Source organism: Triturus cristatus, chromosome 2_1, assembly GCF_964204655.1.
Source record: "Triturus cristatus chromosome 2_1, aTriCri1.1, whole genome shotgun sequence".
Classification (NCBI taxonomy): Eukaryota; Metazoa; Chordata; class Amphibia; order Caudata; family Salamandridae; genus Triturus; species Triturus cristatus.
In genome coordinates, this window is record NC_140581.1 from 362,317,672 (window position 1) to 362,335,944 (window position 18,273).

General features: G+C 45.8%; 1 protein-coding gene across 1 annotated transcript in view; it reads right to left on the reverse strand.

Moving 5' to 3' along the window:
- Nucleotides 1-12,247: 12,247 nt before the first annotated feature.
- The window catches only part of DHX29 (DExH-box helicase 29), a 1,004,292-nt gene continuing 998,266 nt past the window's right edge, over nt 12,248-18,273 (reverse strand). The window contains exon 27 of the mRNA XM_085631302.1: nt 12,248-12,525. Within this exon, the coding sequence (XP_085487428.1) occupies nt 12,473-12,525 (53 nt within the window). The 3' untranslated portion in view covers nt 12,248-12,472. The remainder of the gene's footprint in view (nt 12,526-18,273) is intronic.

The window sequence follows — 18,273 nt, forward strand, 5'->3', positions numbered from 1 at the left end:
TGTAGTAGGTCCTACCAGAAGCCCAGTCGTTATACAATAATGTAACAATTTGTAATGTGTAACCATGATCCAGATGATTCAGACAGTGCTCTGTTGATGTATAACATTTGTCTTTGTTGCTTCTGTGATGCCGTATACGATACCCGTGGATATAAATAAAAGTTTGAAAACGCATGAAACACGTCACCAGCCATTTTAAGAGGTTACACTGACTGCCCATTCCCCAATGCTGCCGGTTTTGGCTCTCTTTTCGTGTCCTAGTGCTCTCCATCATGTAGCTCCGCCTTGCTTTAGGAAGGCTTTTACTCACAACTTGCCTCTGAGGACATTGGGGCTTATTTACAAGCCCTTTGCTCTGCTGGTGCGTCACTTTTATTGACGCATCAGTAGCACAATGTGGGCTTCCCCATATTTACAACTTTATGTAAAGTCACCCTGCATGACTTTTCATGGCCTTGTCAATATGTTACTCTTTCATGCATAACTGCGTGAAAGGCGCATTCCATGTTTGTTACTGTGGGTGTTCCCAAGCAACATTCATGGAACTTGACGAATTCCCAGATTTACAACATTTTGTAAACCTGGGAATGTGTCAGAAACCTACGCCCCCCCAAGGAGAGGCGTAAGGAGGTGCAACGAGGAGAAATTGTTTTATTTCTCCTTGTTTTTTCCTCTTTCCCTGGATGCTGCAGCACGCATAGAAAGAGGAAATGTCTTTAATGATTGTTTTTGTGCAGGAAGCTGTCCCTTCCAAACAATCATCCCCTTAGCACAGGCACCCTTGCAAAATGGCACAATGGTTTCTGCGCTAGCGCACGGCTGCTGTTTGTGCACGGGAGCAGGGGAGAAGGGGAGAAGGGACAGGAATGTGCTGTATCTTGTAGAACGCAGAACGGCAGCGCAAGCCACTTTGCTGTGCCGAGTTGCGTCATTTTGAAAGCATAGGGATGCGCCATATTTACAGCAATACAGCGCATTGCAGTGGTCTACCCCGCTAAAACAGCAGCTGTGTGCCAATGCAGGCACCCGTGCACCATGGTGAAAGGTTGCCTGCGTTGCAGGGATGATTGTTGTTGTGCAGCAAGGGACACCTTCATGCACAAAAACAATCTGATGGCGATTTCATATTTCGATGTGGGCTGCAGAATGCATCTCACATAGAAAGATAAAACAACTAAGAGAAATAAAAGTATTTCTCTTGTAGGGGATTTCTATGTATAGTCATAAGCGTTGAATAGTCCCGCCCATCCGCGGGGACACCGGAGCGCTTTATCCAATATACGTTTTTAAGTGCTGAAGTTCGTCTTTCTTCAAAGAGGACTGGAAAAGTCACTTAAGAAAGTGATAATGCAGCCAAGGGTTGGGCTACAGTGGTCAGAGTTCTTCATCTTGGAATGGCAAAAGAAGAGACTGCAAAAGAAGAGACTGTAATTATATAAGCTCTCAGTACATGACTTTTTTGTAATGGCACAGACAAAAGAACCTCAACAAACCCTTTTGCTATGAGAAACAGAGATGAAGAAGTACAGGGCAATGTAGCCCATAGGCAGTCATTATAAGTGAAGAAAAAGTAGACTGTGCCTTTAAGAGCAGAGAGACCATCAATATCCCATCATGCTCAGCCAGAGGCAGTTACTTTAGTTCTTTTTTCTGGCTCCTTCTGACCGGACCCTCGACCTTTTTTTCTCCAATTTTCATCTTCAAAGTTCACTGTTTTTTGCTTCACTCAACGTCTTTTCTCTTTCTCTGTAGAGCATGGTATTTTTCTGATAGGGAAGAGGCTTTTTTCTATTTAAAATACCATCTCTTTTCAATGCCCTAGATGTGGCAGAAAAAAAGATAAAACAGACCCACACAAAGTCTGTATTATTTGTCTACCATCCTCTCACCTACCTGTCTCCTGCGATATCTGCAAAACCTTCTCTAGACAAAACCTGCGTGACAGGGAGAAGATTCTGCTGCGATGAAGAAAAGAGAGGAGAAAACAGCAAGTAGCCAGTGGGACCTCTGAGCGAAGGGGCGGTAACTCTTCCACCAGAGCTCTTAACTCAACCTCCAGTGGATGTGGGAGGTCTGAGAGCCGTTCTTCAGCCAGAAAACGCTATCTGTCACGGTCGACATCGAGAGGAGGCGCTGACCTGTTCGCCGTCATTAACTGTCTCAACGTCGTGTAAACGTTGACGCTCAACGTCTAGAACCACTCGAGCGATGTTGAGAGCCACTGCACACCGATGGCTAACGCCGATACAGGTGTCGACGTTGAGATTTACCGACTCCCTGTCGCCGAGAGGTAAGAGGTCGACGTCGACAACTAAACATCGACGACGAGATTGGTCAACGTCGAGAAGCCGGTCTTCATCAAGGGGTTGACGTGGAGGAGACAATTGTTGTCAAAGGCCAGTCGACTATGGAGATAGACGTTGAGGAGATCGGCGTTGAGGAGACAAAAACCCTCCAAAAAAAGAGAATCTAGTCCTCATTGGAGTCCCATTCCAGATCCCCATCTCTGGTTGAGATAGCTGCATCTCCGATCCACGCCTCTCCTCGACCGGACCCCGTGGCTCCAACAGTGCCACTACCTCCAGCACTACCGGCTCCGCCTCCGCCACCAGTACCTCAACTGCTGGTATTACCATCATTACCAGCCCTGGTCCTGCCTTCTCCTGTGGTACCTCAGGTCCCCATCACACCAACTCCTTGGAGATCACGTTCAAGAACACACCATTGTTCTAGTCATGGACACACGCTTCTCCACATGATCACGCCATTCGCTTCATCGATCTTACCACAGGTACTGATCATGCTCACGACGCCATCACCACAGAGACATGTTTTCGTCTACCAGAGGATACTCGTCTACATTGTCAGACTCGCCTCAATCAACACTTTTCAAGAGGTCCTGGTCAGAGGTGCATCAAAATTTAAGATACCTATGGAGATCCCTACTCTGTCGGCTTCTGTCATCTTTGAGACCCTCCACCAATGCACGGCTTCTAGACCGTTACTCCCACTAGTACCAGGTCTTCTGGAGCCAGCCATGGAATTGTTTCTTACGCCTGCCACAGCAAAATCAGCACCATCAAGGTTCCAGAAGAAGTATCCACCACCGGAACAGGATAAGCTGTTCTTGCATGCCGATCCTCCTCCCAAATCAGTGGTGATTTTAGCGGCATGAAAATCCCACACCACTTCACCATCTCCTACTTCTCCCCGAATAAGGAGAGCAAAAAGGTGGATTCGTCAGGACACAAGATCTGCAGTACCGCTGCTACGTCCATGAAAGCAGCCAGTGCCACAGCCCTCCTAGGAAGGTAAGACTGTGCCTTGTGGGATTCCATTCTCTACTTTGCGAATCACCTCCTAAAAGAGCAGCGGGAAGACTTTCTAGAAATCGTCCAGGAGTCGGCTATGGTCTCAAATTAAGTAATCAGCGTGGCAGCAGATGACTCTATTCTAGCCGCCCACAATTACTGCCACAGGATCTCTTTACGTCGACATGCATGGCTGTGATTGACATCTCTGAAACCAAACGCCCAGTTAAGTCTGCAAAACGTACCTTTTTCTGGTTCACCCTCTTCGACTTGCACGCTGATGACGAGATGGCGAGAATAAAGAAGGAAGTGGATAACTTAAAAGCGGAGGGATCAGAAAAATCTAAAGAACAGCGGTGTTCATTCCGCCCCCACCACTGCCATTTCCCCCTCACAGAGGGTTCAAACCCCTCATTGGCAGCCCATCAGATCTCAACAATATTAGCGACCTTACCAGTCACAGCACAAATCACACTGCGTATGGACCTCCCAACAAACTAACCAGAGAGGACGACAACCCGCTGCAACAAAACCCTGAATCGTCTCTTCCCCCTCTTCCGTTAACGACTCCAGTAGGGGGAAGCATTGCAAATTATCTAGCAGAGTAGCAACACATAACAGATTCACTGCCCCACCACCGTCCATTCCTCCGAGGCCTCAAGGTCTTGCCTCAAGCTTTTGCTGGAGGAAGTCAACACTCTGTGCCACAAGAAAGCGGTGGAACCAGTCCCTCGAAATCAATGAGGTCAAGGTATATACTCAAAATACTTCCTGGTGAAAAAGAAAGGCAGGCAAGAGTTCACGCCTATCCTCGACCTTGGCATCCCAAACTAGTGGATCCTGAAGGAAAATTCAGGATGCTGGCTTTACACCAAATTTACCCTCAACTTCATCAGGGAGACTGGCTTTGTTCAATGCATCTTCAGGACCCTTATTTTCACATCCCCATCGCAAAGTCCAGAAATTTCTGAGGTTCGTCATGGGACAGAACCACGACCAACACGCTGTTCTACCATTGGGCTTCAAGTCAGCTCTCAAGACCTTTTCCAAATGCATGGCGATGGTGGCAGCACACCTGCGGAAACACAAGATCTTTGTATATCTCTATCTGGGCGACTGGCTGATTAAGGCAACCACCTTCACAGAAGTCCAAGAACATTTTCTATGGACTTGCAATCTGCTGCATGGCTTGGGTATGCACATCAATGTTCAAAAGTCCACATCATCTCCGGTTCAGATACTACATTACTTAGGATCTACCATCAACACTTTACAGGAAAAGGTGTTTCCTTCGGAGGAACAACGGTTATCCATTCTACGAAAATGTCTCAATCTTAAGTAGATAACCCATCCATCAGTGCGCATAGTCTCCTCGACTCGATGGCTTCCAGCATATTTCTTTCTCCCATTGCTCGCCTCCACATATGCCCTCTCCAAGAGTCCTTGGTGGACCAGTGGAACCAGTTTTCAGGGAACTGGGAGGACAAGCTCACCCTCTCATCTCATGCTGTAAAATCTCTCCAGTGGTGGTGTTCCCAGAACAATCTCCTGAAGGGAATGCCTTTTCACCACCAACACAGACCATTTTCACGGATGCTTCACTGCTCAGGAGGGGAGCCCAAATGGATCACTTACAGATACAAGAGCTATGGTCCCCGAGAGAACAGACATATCATATCAACCTTCTGAAACTCCGAGCAGTACACCTGGCACTCAAGGCTTTTCATTCTTCATTCATGACCAACACCCTGCTTGTTCAAACAGACAATACAACCACCATGTACCACCTGAACAAGCAGGGGGGGGGGGGGGGGGAGAGCAGTCCAGAGCCCTATCACAAGAAGCTCAATCGATCCGGCACTGGCTCATCGCCAGGAATCTAACATTGGTAGCTGCGCATCTGCCAGGGGCGCAGAATATCCATGCAAATGAGCTCAGCAGGGTTCTCGACGAAAACCACAAGTGGGTGCTCAACGAAGAAGTCGTGCAAGATATCTTCAGCTTATGGGGCACACCTTCTACGGATCTGTTCGCCACAGAGGAAAACAAAAAATGCCACAACTTCGCCTTACTAGGAAAGGCCCTATGCATCGAATTATCGAACAAATTTCTTTACGCTTTTCCTCCTATACCATTGATACCGGAAGTTCTGCACAAACTGGGGTGCACAACAGCCAAGATGATTCTCTTTGCCCCAGAATGGCCGAGGCAACTGTGGGTCCCGGACCTCCTTCACCGGTCTATCCGTCCACCTCTCAGGCTGCCGTGCAGACCAGACCTTCTCACGAAATTCAAAGGTCAACTGCTACACCCCAGCTTTTCCTCCTTGAGTTTGGCAGCATGGGTCCTGAGATAGTGCAGTATGGTAATCTAAACCTGCCTCAGGACTGTATGGACATTTTAAAGGAAGCGAAGCGACCATCTACACGAGCAGCTTATGCTTTTAAATGGCGACGATTTTGTATTCGGTGTTCCTCCAAACAGATCGATCCCACCTTGTGAGAAGTTGGCCTGATGTATGATGTCACTAGTTCTAGTGTACACCTTATATCAGTCCAAATATCCTTATGGTGATTGGTTGTAAAGTCAACCTTATAGACCAGCTATCCTAGTGGTAGCATGGACAAGAGCAGTCTTAGGCTAAACTCTGAATGGCATGTGAAGCCAGCTGTGATACCATATATAATCCCTTGAATACCAAATGAAAGGACACCACAACAGATATATATATATAAAATAAAGTGTATTTATTCTAGTCAAACCCTCAGCACTCTTTATGAGATTAGAGGTAAGTACAACACAGTCTTATTTAAGCATACATTAAGTCACACAGGTAAGTAATACAGTTAGGCCCTAGGGGCCACGCAAACCATATACTAAGTAAGTGGTATAAGGACCACTGTCACGGAAATAGGATAGGCCTAGGCCTAGGCCTAGGGAATCGCTGGGGCTACACTACACTAGCAACAGTTAGGAAGTGGGAGGCCCACGGGATTCAGGTGCAGAGTGGAAACACTCACGCGTAATGCGTAAAAGTCAATAGAAATAGTAGTTGTTAGAAATTAACAGTTTAAGGACACTTCTAAAGCAGCTAGAGAGTCGAGACTCGGAAACTAGACCCTAGGATAGTCACTACCCTTGTGAGCACCGAAGTACCCAAGTTACCTAGCCCACAGGCTGCGGGTGCATAGGTGTGAACTTGCGTCGGGTTTCGTCGTGGACTTCTATGGATGCCTGAAGGAAAGTTGCTGACAGGCAGTCAGTGAAGAGTGTCCGGTGGATCCCAAGGCTGGGATCAAGAAGAGAGGAGACCTGCAAGCAGAAGGGACAGAGTCAAGGTCACTAGCCAGTGACCACCTGGAACCAGGAAGGAACCAGGCGATGTCGTGAAGATTGCAGGTGAAGCTTGTCGCTGCAGCCACGAGGACCAGGAAACGTCGAGGACGACCAGGACCAGGAGGCGAGCTGTCCCACGAAGGCTCTTGCTGTCGGCGGCGTCGAAGTTGGACTAGGACTCACCAAGCCTTGGCAAGCGGAACCCACGAGGAACGGAGGACTTGCTTCTGGTGCAGACCAGGAAGGTCTGGGGTGCTTCTCTTTTTCAAAGGAGCAGGAGCCAGTCTGGAGGAGCCAAACCAGCGCTGAAGATTACGGGATGCGTCGTCACAAAGGCCACTAGCCAGCGGGCAAGCAACCGGACAGACGCGGCAAGCAGGAAAATGCAGAAGGGCCCCACGCAGGACTCGTGGAGTGTGGGGGGCTGGTCTTCGGTGCAGATGGTGCTTGGGGGTGGGGCTTCTCAATCCCCGGTGCACAACTTCGAGGGTGCCTCAGAAGCTGCGCTTGAAGATACTAGCCACTTTTCCCAGGTAGCCGGTCCCACGTCGCTCGTCGCCTCCACGGATCTCAGCTCTGCTGTGGATGTGGATCAGGGTCGGAGAAGTCTGGAAGTCAAGGCTCTGGTCGGGCTCTGCAGTCGGTCCCTCGTAGAACTTTAGCAAAGCAAAGGGTAGTCTCTTGAGGGTGCCTGTTTGCACAGGGTAGCCACTCCTTGGCCACAAGGGAGATTCTTCAGTCTTCTTCTTTCGTCGAATGTCGAAGGTCCAGAGTTTCTGTTCAAGTTGCAGGTTCAGGATAATCTAAAGTCTTGAGGCCCAACTCCCACTCTTATACTAATCCGGGGGCTGGGATACCTGCTAGGTCACGCCTTATGGGTGGGACCTGGGAGGGGGTGGTTACACCCACTTCCCTTTGTCCAGTTTCGCGCCAGAGCTGGGGCTGGAGTGCCCCAGCGCCTGTTTGAACTGGACTATGCAAGGAACACCTTGTGTGCCCCAGGCATGTCTCATTCCTTTCAGCCCACCCTGCCCCAATACACTAAAGGCTGTCTGGGGAGGTGCTAGCACCTCCCCAAGCAGGAAACCTATTGTCCAGGCCTCCCTGGCTGGGATCACTCCCAGCAGCAGGAGGTCAGACTTGTGTCGTGGCAGCAGCATCCATTTTGTGATGCTGAGGCTTTGGTCAGAGGCTAACAGTAAAGTATGATTTCAACATGTCTTTCCCTCTAGAAGGGGGGAATAATATCCTCATGTCCAGAAATGGTATGGGGGTATTATTCCACAGTGTTAGTCACCTTACACGACATGTTTCGATAAAGCCAAACCATAGTTACCATAACCGTCTAAGATTATAAGGCACTTTAAGAGTATATGGTAGGCTATATCATAGAACAGCTATAAGGACATGGTTCCGAAAGCTGCAGACAGGCTCAGCTCATGCTAGAGCACCATCTCACATGTTACCAAGCACTCTGCCTCCAGGATTGTTAAGGCCTGCCATAGGAGTGGCTGATAGGTACACATGTGTCTATATGTAAGTTAGGTATAGGAATACTACACCTAAGCAAGGGGTGATTACACGACCATGCCCCAGCTGAGTGAACAGCCAGTTGTGTCAAAATGGAAGGCCAGGCCAGGGGTGGCATAATACATGCTGCAGCCCCTGGTAGGCCTAGGGTACACCTATGCCCTGGGTACCTAGGGTACACTGTACAGGGGCCAATAAGGTGATCCTATCCAAATGGGTTATGCACCCAAAGTACATAGTATCAATTTAGAGAGAGAACAGCAGGGCTGTGGGTCTGATTAGCAGGCCCACAGCCACATCTAAGTCGAAAACCAGTAAAGCAAAAGCAAAAAGTGGGGGTGAACATAGAAAGCAGACCCTACTCTCCTACACACCTCTTGCTAGGAGGAAGTCATTCTCCTGTATTTGTTACAACTTACCAAATCTGGCCTTCAATACTTTTCAATCAGAGTCCGCCTGTCTGCTCTCACCGGGTACAGAAAAAGTCCTTCACAAATCTCTTTCTTTAGGATTCCTGTTATTAAAGATTTCCTAGAGGGGTTAAGGAAGGTTTTTCCTCCCATTAGACGCCCTTCTCCTCCACGGGAGCTGAATGTAGTACTTTCTCGCCTCATGCTTCCTCCCTTTGAACCCATTCACAAAGCTTCATTACAGCATCTTACATGGAAAACTGCTTTCCTGGTGGCCATTACGTCAGTTAGGAGAGTTAGTGAGATCCAGGCCCTTTGCACCCATGAGCCTTCCACAGTCTTTCACTCTTCCAAATCAGTGCTACGCATGCATCCTAAGTTCTTCCCCAAAGTGGTCTCAGATTTCCACGTAAACCAGACTATTGCTTTGCCCACGTTCTTTCCAAACCCTTCATCTCCAGCAGAGAGAACTCTCCACTCACTGAATGTTAAAAGGGTATTAAAATTCTATTTGGACAAGACCAAGGCCATTCATAGCTCACAACAGCTGTTCATCAATTATGGCCCAGTGCGCACAGGTTTAGCTATTTCTAAACAGTCAATCTCCAGGTGGATTGTCTCTTGCATACTCTGCTGTTATCAGCTAGCCAACATATCTCTTTCTGGTAGGCCCAAAGCTCACTCTACCAGAGGCAAGGCAGCTACTGCTGCTCTTATGAGAAATATTCCCTTAGCAGGTATCTGCAAGGCAGCTACTTGGGGATCAGTCCATATGTTCACTAGACACTACTGCCTGGACACAGATGCTAGGGCAGATGCTCAAGTAGGACAGGCATCCCTTAGAAATCTTTTTACTTAGTGGAGTACATTCCTGGTGTTTTCTGTCTAATCCACTGCCTCAAGGGGGATGAGCTTGCTATTCTATTCAACGCTTATGACTATACATCGAAATCCCCTACGAGAGAAGGTATAGTTACCTGTAATTCCAGTTCTCTCGTAGGGGTATTTCGATGATAGTCATAAGCAGCCCTCCCTCCGCCCCGGTGGAGTAGACAGATAATGTTCATGCTCCGTTATTATTGGTTGAATATAGCCTTAAAAAAAAACTGAAGTATCTGTCTCTGGCTGCGATTGATGGGATATTGGTGGTCTCTCTGCTCTTAAAGGCACAGTTTACTTTTTCTTCACTTTTAATGACAGCCTATGTGCTACAGTGCCCTGTACTTCTTCATCTCAGTTTCTCATAGCAAAATGGTTTGTGAAGGTTCTTTTGTCTGTGCCATAATAAAAAAGTCATGTACTGAGAGCTTATATAATTACAGTCTCTTCTTTTGCCATTCCAAGATGAAAAACTATGACCACTGTAGCCAACCCCTAGGCTGCATTATGACTTTCTTCAGCGACTTTTCAAGGCCTTCCTGAAGAAAGGCGAACTTCAGCACTTAAGAACGTATATTGGATAAAGTGCTCTGGGGTCCCAGCGGATTGGCGGGACTATTCAACGCTTATGACTATCATGGAAATACCCCTATGAAAGAACTGGAATTGCAGGCAAGAAACTATACCTTCTCCTCTTTGCACCACTCTTACGCCTCACCTGAGGAGGCGTAGGATTCTGACACATTCCCAGAATTACGAAACATCGTAAATCTGAGAATGCAGCAGAATCCAAGGGTGTCACATAGGAACACCCACAGCAACAACCATGGCACGCCCCTTTCAAGCAAAGTAATGCGTGAAAATTGGCAATATTTACAAGGCCATGAAAAGCCACGCAGGGTGGCTTTGCATGGCCTTGTAAATATGGGCCACGCAAACTGCACAACTGGTGTGTCAAAAATAAAGATGCACTGGTGGCGCAAGGGGCTTGTAAAGAAGCCCCAGTATGTTTCAACAACTTCATCCCGATTAAAAAGTAACAAGCTTTAATGGCACATACAAAACTTTGTTGTATCTGTGGTGATGTTTTATCTAAATATTTTTCTTCATTTTACTAAATTGGTTTGAAAAAATTATGAGGGATTCCTTGAATTTGATGGTGTTTTACCCCTGCTAAAATACTGCACTTGCATTTTTCTGAAAGTAGCCTATCATTTCAGCCACAGCAACAAAGGGTAGGCCCAGGATTCCTCGTAGAACCTATTTTACTTTTTTAGGCACTAGACTGTTTAACTTTGTGGCCCTCCACCAAGGCTCACATCAAGGCTGAGTCTGCTGCCCCCTCTTAGTTAGCGGTGTGGTTTCCTACATCACCCATTCAGAATTCCATTCCAAAGACTTAAATGAGACATAACATGTGGTATTAGAGTTTGGAAACCAAATAAATGCATGCTTTTTCTCTTTCGGACCATTTTTTCGTAGGCACATTTTGCCAATGTTTGCTGGACCATAGGTTGTGGCTGTACGGTAATCATCACAAAACTCAGAATCCGGTGAAGATTCTCATTTGTGCTGAATAAGGATTTGCACAGTTCTGATGTCATGGGGTTTTCCAATGTGGGACTAAAAAGGTCAAACGTTCTCTGAAACACGGTTTTCAACCAAGAAAAAAAGGAGAATGGTCACCACAACTTATTTGTTACGTATTGAACGGCATGTTTCCTATGAGACTTGCTTTGACGTTCAAGGATCTCCTACTGGCTAGCCTATAAAACCTGTCAACCTGAGCCAACTACTGCTGCTGTTTGGAAAGATGGCCAAGTAGTAATCCACAATGACACAAAACCCACATCCAGCCCACTGCTTTAAGCTGCCTCTTGGGTATGTATTGCCACCGTGCACCTGCATACTTGAGTGCATTGCTCACTTCCATACAGCCAAGTGGTGACTAACAGAAGCATTGTGTGATACCTGAATTCACAGTTAACTCTTTAAAAGTTTAAAGGGGCAGATTTACAAGCCCCTTGCGCCTCTTTGCACCGCCATTGTGCCACTTTTTTTGCCGCAACGGCGGCGCAAACAATGCGCCCTATTTACAAAGTGACGCATCTAGGGAGATGCGTCATGTTGAATAGCCCTGTGTCACATTATACCTGCGTCAGGTATAATGTATGCAGAGGGGCATTCCCACGCAGGACAGCCTCGTAAAAGTGACACAGTGAAATCTAAAAGATTTTGCTGCGTCACTTTTAGGACGCCACTGCGTCAAAACCTTGCGCCTGCTTGAAGCAGGCGTAAGGAGTAACGCAGGAGTAACGCAGTGTAGTGAGAATAGGCCACAAAATGCATTGCTGGAGTTGCGTCATGCTTGCGACACGACTCCAGCAATGCGTGACTTTTGCCCCAACAGATGCGTCAGAATTTCTGTCGCATCTGTCAATCCATCCGCCATGGTGCGCCGTATTGTAAATACGGCGCATCCATGGTGGCGCAAGCATTTTTTAGGGTGGCGCAAGGAAAGTGACGCATTTCTATAGATGCGTCACTTTCTTGTAAATTTGCCCCTAAGAGTCTAACATATGGCTGGTCACATATCACGTATCCCCGTGCCTGCATCTTATTTCTTTGCACATTAATCCAATCATTAATTGCGCATAAATCTATTAAAGTAGTAAATAATCAAACTGCTTGTGTTTTGTTGAGTTACTGCAATTCATGTTTACCTGAGAATTATGTAGGCATTGGATTACAATTCAAAAATAAATGCAAATGATTAAGATATTTTATAGAAATTACACTCATATTTTATTGTACATATTAATGTGATAATTCATTAAATATACCAACTCAAAACCAGACCAGCTAATTATAAAATAATTAAAAGAAAGACAAAACAAATGCAGTCATTCCCCATCCTAGACAGATTCCAAAGCTGAAGTGTTGATTAACTTAAATCCATTTTTAGTTGTATTTTTTCTTCTTTCAGGATGTTTGGCGGCTGTGCCTTTAGTTATTTTCCGTTTTTATCAGTTCTGTTATGATGTGCAAAATCTTGTCATCTACGAAAAAAACATGAAAAAGGTTAATACAATTATCTTCATAGCCTGAAGGAAGACACCCTTCATCACCAGTGACATGTATGTAAAATGTTCTAAAAGGATTAACTACGAGAGACGGACACATACTGTTGAATAAGGGGTCAAGGTGTAAGTAGACATGGAAAACTCTCCTACTTCTATGGCCCGATACCCACCACCAACCACTTACACACTGAACAAGTATCCTAAACTCTTCAAGAACTCCAAGACTCACGCTTTCTACCTGCTATCACTCAATTTTTGTGTGATCTAAAAGTGAGAGACACCCTTTGACTTGTAGGCCATCACTGCGACACAAAATCATGCTAACAAAACCACCAACACTATGGACCTCTGGGTGACCACACCCAGAGTATGTGCCTCTCTTTGGCTGGATGTCACTGTCTTCCATAACAGGTCTCTCTCACAGACCCATGCCAACAGAAATGAGACCGCCCCTATCCAACAACAACAAGCTTACACCCCTACTGTAATAGTAACTACTGCCCCATTAATCTCACTGGGAACCTCTCTATTGACTTAGCAAAGGTGCTTCAGGCTTTACAATCCGACATCCCCATATATCGTGAGGTCATTTACAGCTCACTTCTGCTCACTGGATTCAAAAACTACAACTGGTCGCTCTAATCACAAACTACTCCCTAACAAATACACAGCCGCTCCAGCCTTTCCATTAGCAATCCTTTTGATTTTATCCTCTTCTCCAATTCCATCCACGCCACCCTCACTATTGACCCTAACCCTGTCTAACGAATCTAATATAAGCATAACCAATTCTCGCTTCTTAGTTGAACCACTTAGCTACTAAGCCCCTCAGAAGTTACAGCAATTATTTACTATAAATTGTGTGGCTTATTTATGAGCACCTGCGTCACTTTTGCGCCGCTGTTGTATCACATTTTGTGACGCACCAGCAGTGTAACATATGCGACACGTTGCGCCCTGTTTACAAAGTGACGCATCTAAGCAGATGCTTCACTTTGTAAACCCCTGCGCCACATTATACCTGTATCAGGTATAATGTATGCAGGGTGGGCGTTCCCCCGCAAAAAGCCTTTGTAGAAGTGGCGCATCCAAATCTATGAGATTTCAGTGCGCCACTTCTAGGACACCATTGCGTCAATATCTTACGCCTGCCTCACAGCAGGCGTAAGACTGATGCAGGACCTTTCACATGGGGCTTGCCCCATGTGAAAGGACACATTGCTGGAGTTGCCTCTGTTTTCAGACACACCCCAGCGATGCATCACATTTGCGCTGACAGATACGTCAGTTATACTGATGTATCTGTCATTCCTTGCTACATGATGGGTCATACAGTAAATATAAACAAGCATTGGCATAGCCAATAGGTCTCGCCTTTGGAACCTACCTTATAAGTGTTTAGCCATGCAACAGTTGCATAACTAAATACTTATAAGGTCCCAAAAGCGAGCCCTATTGGCTATGCAAAGCGGCCCTGCGGCCGCGAAAGTGAAAGTAATCACGGTAAAGCGCGGCGCGCGCGCCCGCGCACATGCACTGAAGCTCTAGGCTGGCCTGGTACCACTTTTTGGAGCCCTCTCAATAAGTCTCGCCAGACCAGCGCATGCGCTGGGTCAGGCGAGACCTAAAAAACAACGGGAGAGGAAGGGAAAACAACACGACTACTCCCCTCAAGGGATAATCTCAAAAACAACAAAGTCCGTGTGTGTTAAACAGGGCCTCTTTAGGTTAACGAACCACGGGTCTGCTGACTCACTACAATCCTGTATAATGTTCCAAAGGAAAGTAGACCTACATAAGTAGTATAGGTTTTATATAAAGCCCTCACTCGCCAACCTGGTTGGTGACCTGCTTCATCATCGGGCTCCACTGGGTATGGCCGAATGCCATCCCAGTGTGCTACAACGCCAGGTTACTGCGGAGCGGGGTTCTTGTGAGGTGACAGTGAATTTAAAAAACTTCCAATTGAGTCAAAAAAGCAGTTTTATTTGTTTTGCTAATTGGAAATATTAAAAAGAAAGGGTGAGGGTCAAAAAATAGAAGACCGGATTCACTCTGTGGCGGTCAACATGTTTCTGCCTTAATGTATGATTAACAGGCTTTCGTCAGGACCAGAGTGGGGGTGCAGAGTCCCGGTGGTGTGGGCGCGCTAAGGCTCACCCTCCCGTGGACTAACAGTGTGAAAAATATATACAGTGAATAATCCGCCAATAGTTATAATGGAGTAGAGGAACGAGTTTATTCTGATAGTTAACAAACACACAACAAAAGACAAAACATGAAAGAATTGTAAGTGCTGATGGTCAAACTCGTAATCCATCGCTGCCAAAGTCAGCCAAGCAGCAAACAAGGTGCTCAATTGGAGAAGTGCCATTAGCGAATACCACAGGTGCAATAATTGTGAAATCAGTGCACCTAAAATTAACAGGTCACAGGTGTCAGGCAAGTGGGTTGAAACTTGTCCTGAATAGCGTGTCTAATAAAGTCTATCGAGACACATGTGAATGCTGTATTATGTGTGAAAACTTATATAGCATATGGGCAGGGGGCACGGAGAAACGTACCCCTGTGTAAGTCATAGGTAACGACTTAGACTACAGGGAAGGAAGAAAACCCAGTCTTACTCGGAGGCATATCCATATGAAGCCTCAAGGATCCCGGGAGGGGGGTGGGAGCATATGGCACACCCTGGAATTAAAGAAAACACTCTATCCCACTTCCTCCTTCTTCCATTTTAATGGTAAGCGCTCTAAGAGATACCACGCTCTTGGTTTTTACTCCTCCTTCCCTTTATTTTCTTTAATTCCAGGGTGTGCCATATGCTCCCACCCCCCTCCCGGGATCCTTGAGGCTTCATATGGATATGCCTCCGAGTAAGACTGGGTTTTTTTCCTTCCCTGTAGTCTAAGTCGTTACCTATGATTTACACAGGGGTACGTTTCTCCGTGCCCCCTGCCCATATGCTATATAAGTTTTCACACATAATACAGCATTCACATGTGTCTCGATAGACTTTATTAGACACGCTATTCAGGACAAGTTTCAACCCACTTGCCTGACACCTGTGACCTGTTAATTTTAGGTGCACTGATTTCACAATTATTGCACCTGTGGTATTCGCTAATGGCACTTCTCCAATTGAGCACCTTGTTTGCTGCTTGGCTGACTTTGGCAGCGATGGATTACGAGTTTGACCATCAACACTTACAATTCTTTCATGTTTTGTCTTTTGTTGTGTGTTTGTTAACTATCAGAATAAACTCGTTCCTCTCCTCCATTATAACTATTGGCGGATTATTCACTGTATATATTTTTCACACTGTTAGTCCACGGGAGGGTGAGCCTTAGCGCGCCCACACCACCGGGACTCTGCACCCCCACTCTGGTCCTGACGAAAGCCTGTTAATCATACATTAAGGCAGAAACATGTTGACTGCCACAGAGTGAATCCGGTCTTCTATTTTTTGACCCTCACTTTTTCTTTTTAATATTTCCAATTAGCAAAACAAATAAAACTGCTTTTTTGACTCAATTGGAAGTTTTTTAAATTCACTGTCACCTCACAAGAACCCCGCTCCGCAGTAACCTGGCGTTGTAGCACACTGGGATGGCATTCGGCCATACCCAGTGGAGCCTGATGATGAAGCATGTCACCAACCAGGTTGGCGAGTGAGGGCTTTATATAAAACCTATACTACTTATGTAGGTCTACTTTCCTTTGGAACATTATACAGGATTGTAGTGAGTCAGCAGACCCGTGCTTCGTTAACCTAAAGAGGCCCTGTTTAACACACACGGACTTTTGTTGTTTTTGAGACATACAGTAAATATGACGCATCCATTATGTCGCAAGGAGGGCACAGTGAAAACTGTTGCATCGCTGTTTTCACACAAAGTTGCAACAGTTTTGATAAATGAGGTCCAGCATTTTAGGCATTACATACAGGGGGACTACATCAAAAAGCAGTACAAGAATGACACGCTACCTACTAATAATACTAGTTCGCTATCGTGAGTATATTATTTGAATTACTATACTTTTGAATATCTCCACGTATGTGCACGATCTTGGAACTCTTTTTAGTAGATATATTTTTTACAATTATATTTTCACTCTATAAAAAGCACTTTGCCTCCCACCCTTAACAAGGAAAAACAAAAAAGGGAACACAAAAGCATGACCTTACATAGAGCGGTTTTTAGGTCTCGCCTGACCCAGCGCATGCGCTGGTCTGGCGAAAATTTTTGTGAGGGCTCCAAAAGTGCTACCAGGCCAGCCTAGTGCAACAGTGCATGTGCGCGGGCGCGCGCGTCGCGCTTTACCGCGATTACTTTCACTTTCACGGCCGCTTTGATGTTTGATCGCTAGGCTTTAATAGATTGCAGCAGTTAAAACAAGCATTGGCATAGCCAATAGGTCTCGCTTTTGAGACGTTATAAGTGTTTAGTTATGCAACTGTTGCATGGCTTATAAACACTTATAAGGTCCCAAAGGGGAGACCTATTGGCTATGCCAATGCTTGTTGACCTTGTTCCTTCAAGGTGTCCAGGGGTTCTGCTGTACAGCAATGCTCAGCATTTGGAGTTTGGTTGTTGGTTTCATGGGATGGTCCAAGTCAGGAGCTAATAAACCCATTTACAACTCCTTGCTTAACATGGAGGATGCGAGGCTGTTATGAATCCAAAGATTGTAACTATGATGACGGACTAGGATTACTAGTAACTTTGGGGCATATTGGCAAGAAGAGGTGCTAATTATCGCTAACCCAGGTTAGCGGCATTTTTTTTATCGCAGTCTATCGCTGGATATAATCGCAGAGATAGCGCGTTATTATCAACGCTTATCTCCAAGGCGATAAAAAATCCAGCGATAGTGGCGAAATGCAGGAATAGAAGAGGGGAAAAGGTTTGCATTTCTATAGCGATTGTTATCCCTGATGAAGCGTTGAAGTGCTTTTTCGGTGAGTAGCACGGTACTCTAGAACCCATAAAGGATTAGATGTGAATTATTATTGTGAAATATAAGTAATTTGAGAGGTGGATATGTTATCTGGTATTTGGATTGAGAAGGATCGTGGAGGTATAGAAGAAGGAAAAGGTTTCCATTTACATAGCGCTTGCTACCCCTGAAGAGGTGTTGAAGCGCTTTTCGGTGAGTGGCACACTACTCCAGAACCCAAACAGGATTGGTGGGAATCAGGATAGGGAAATATGCAATTAATGTGAGTGATGAATATCTCAGTCTGTTATTTGGATTGAAAAAAAATAGTAGAGGGGTAAAAGAGGGAAGGATCTAGATTTTTTGGGGGTGTTTTTCTTTTTAGTTCATAGCAGTAGGAGGGAGCCTGGGATGAGTAAAGGGGAGGTGGAGGGGGAAGAGTCAGATGCAAGGGTTTAGAAAGGCCTGTTTGGGAGATCTGAATAGTTGAAGAGTCCAGAATGGGTTATCCTGGGGATCATAGTAGTGGCATGGGGACAAGGGTGAATGAGAGAGTGGAGGTAGAGGATATACTGATAGAGCTATAGGGTGAGAAATAGGGTAGTGCATTGGAAAGAGTAGTAGGATGAGATTTGAGATGAGTCGTTGAGGTAGACAGAGGATATATTGAGAGTGGTATAGGATAAGAAATAGTGTAGTGCATTGGATATGCTGAGTTAGAAGCAAAGTAATAAATATATAGATACATAAGTACATGGAAGGCATATATATGCATATGGAAGGTA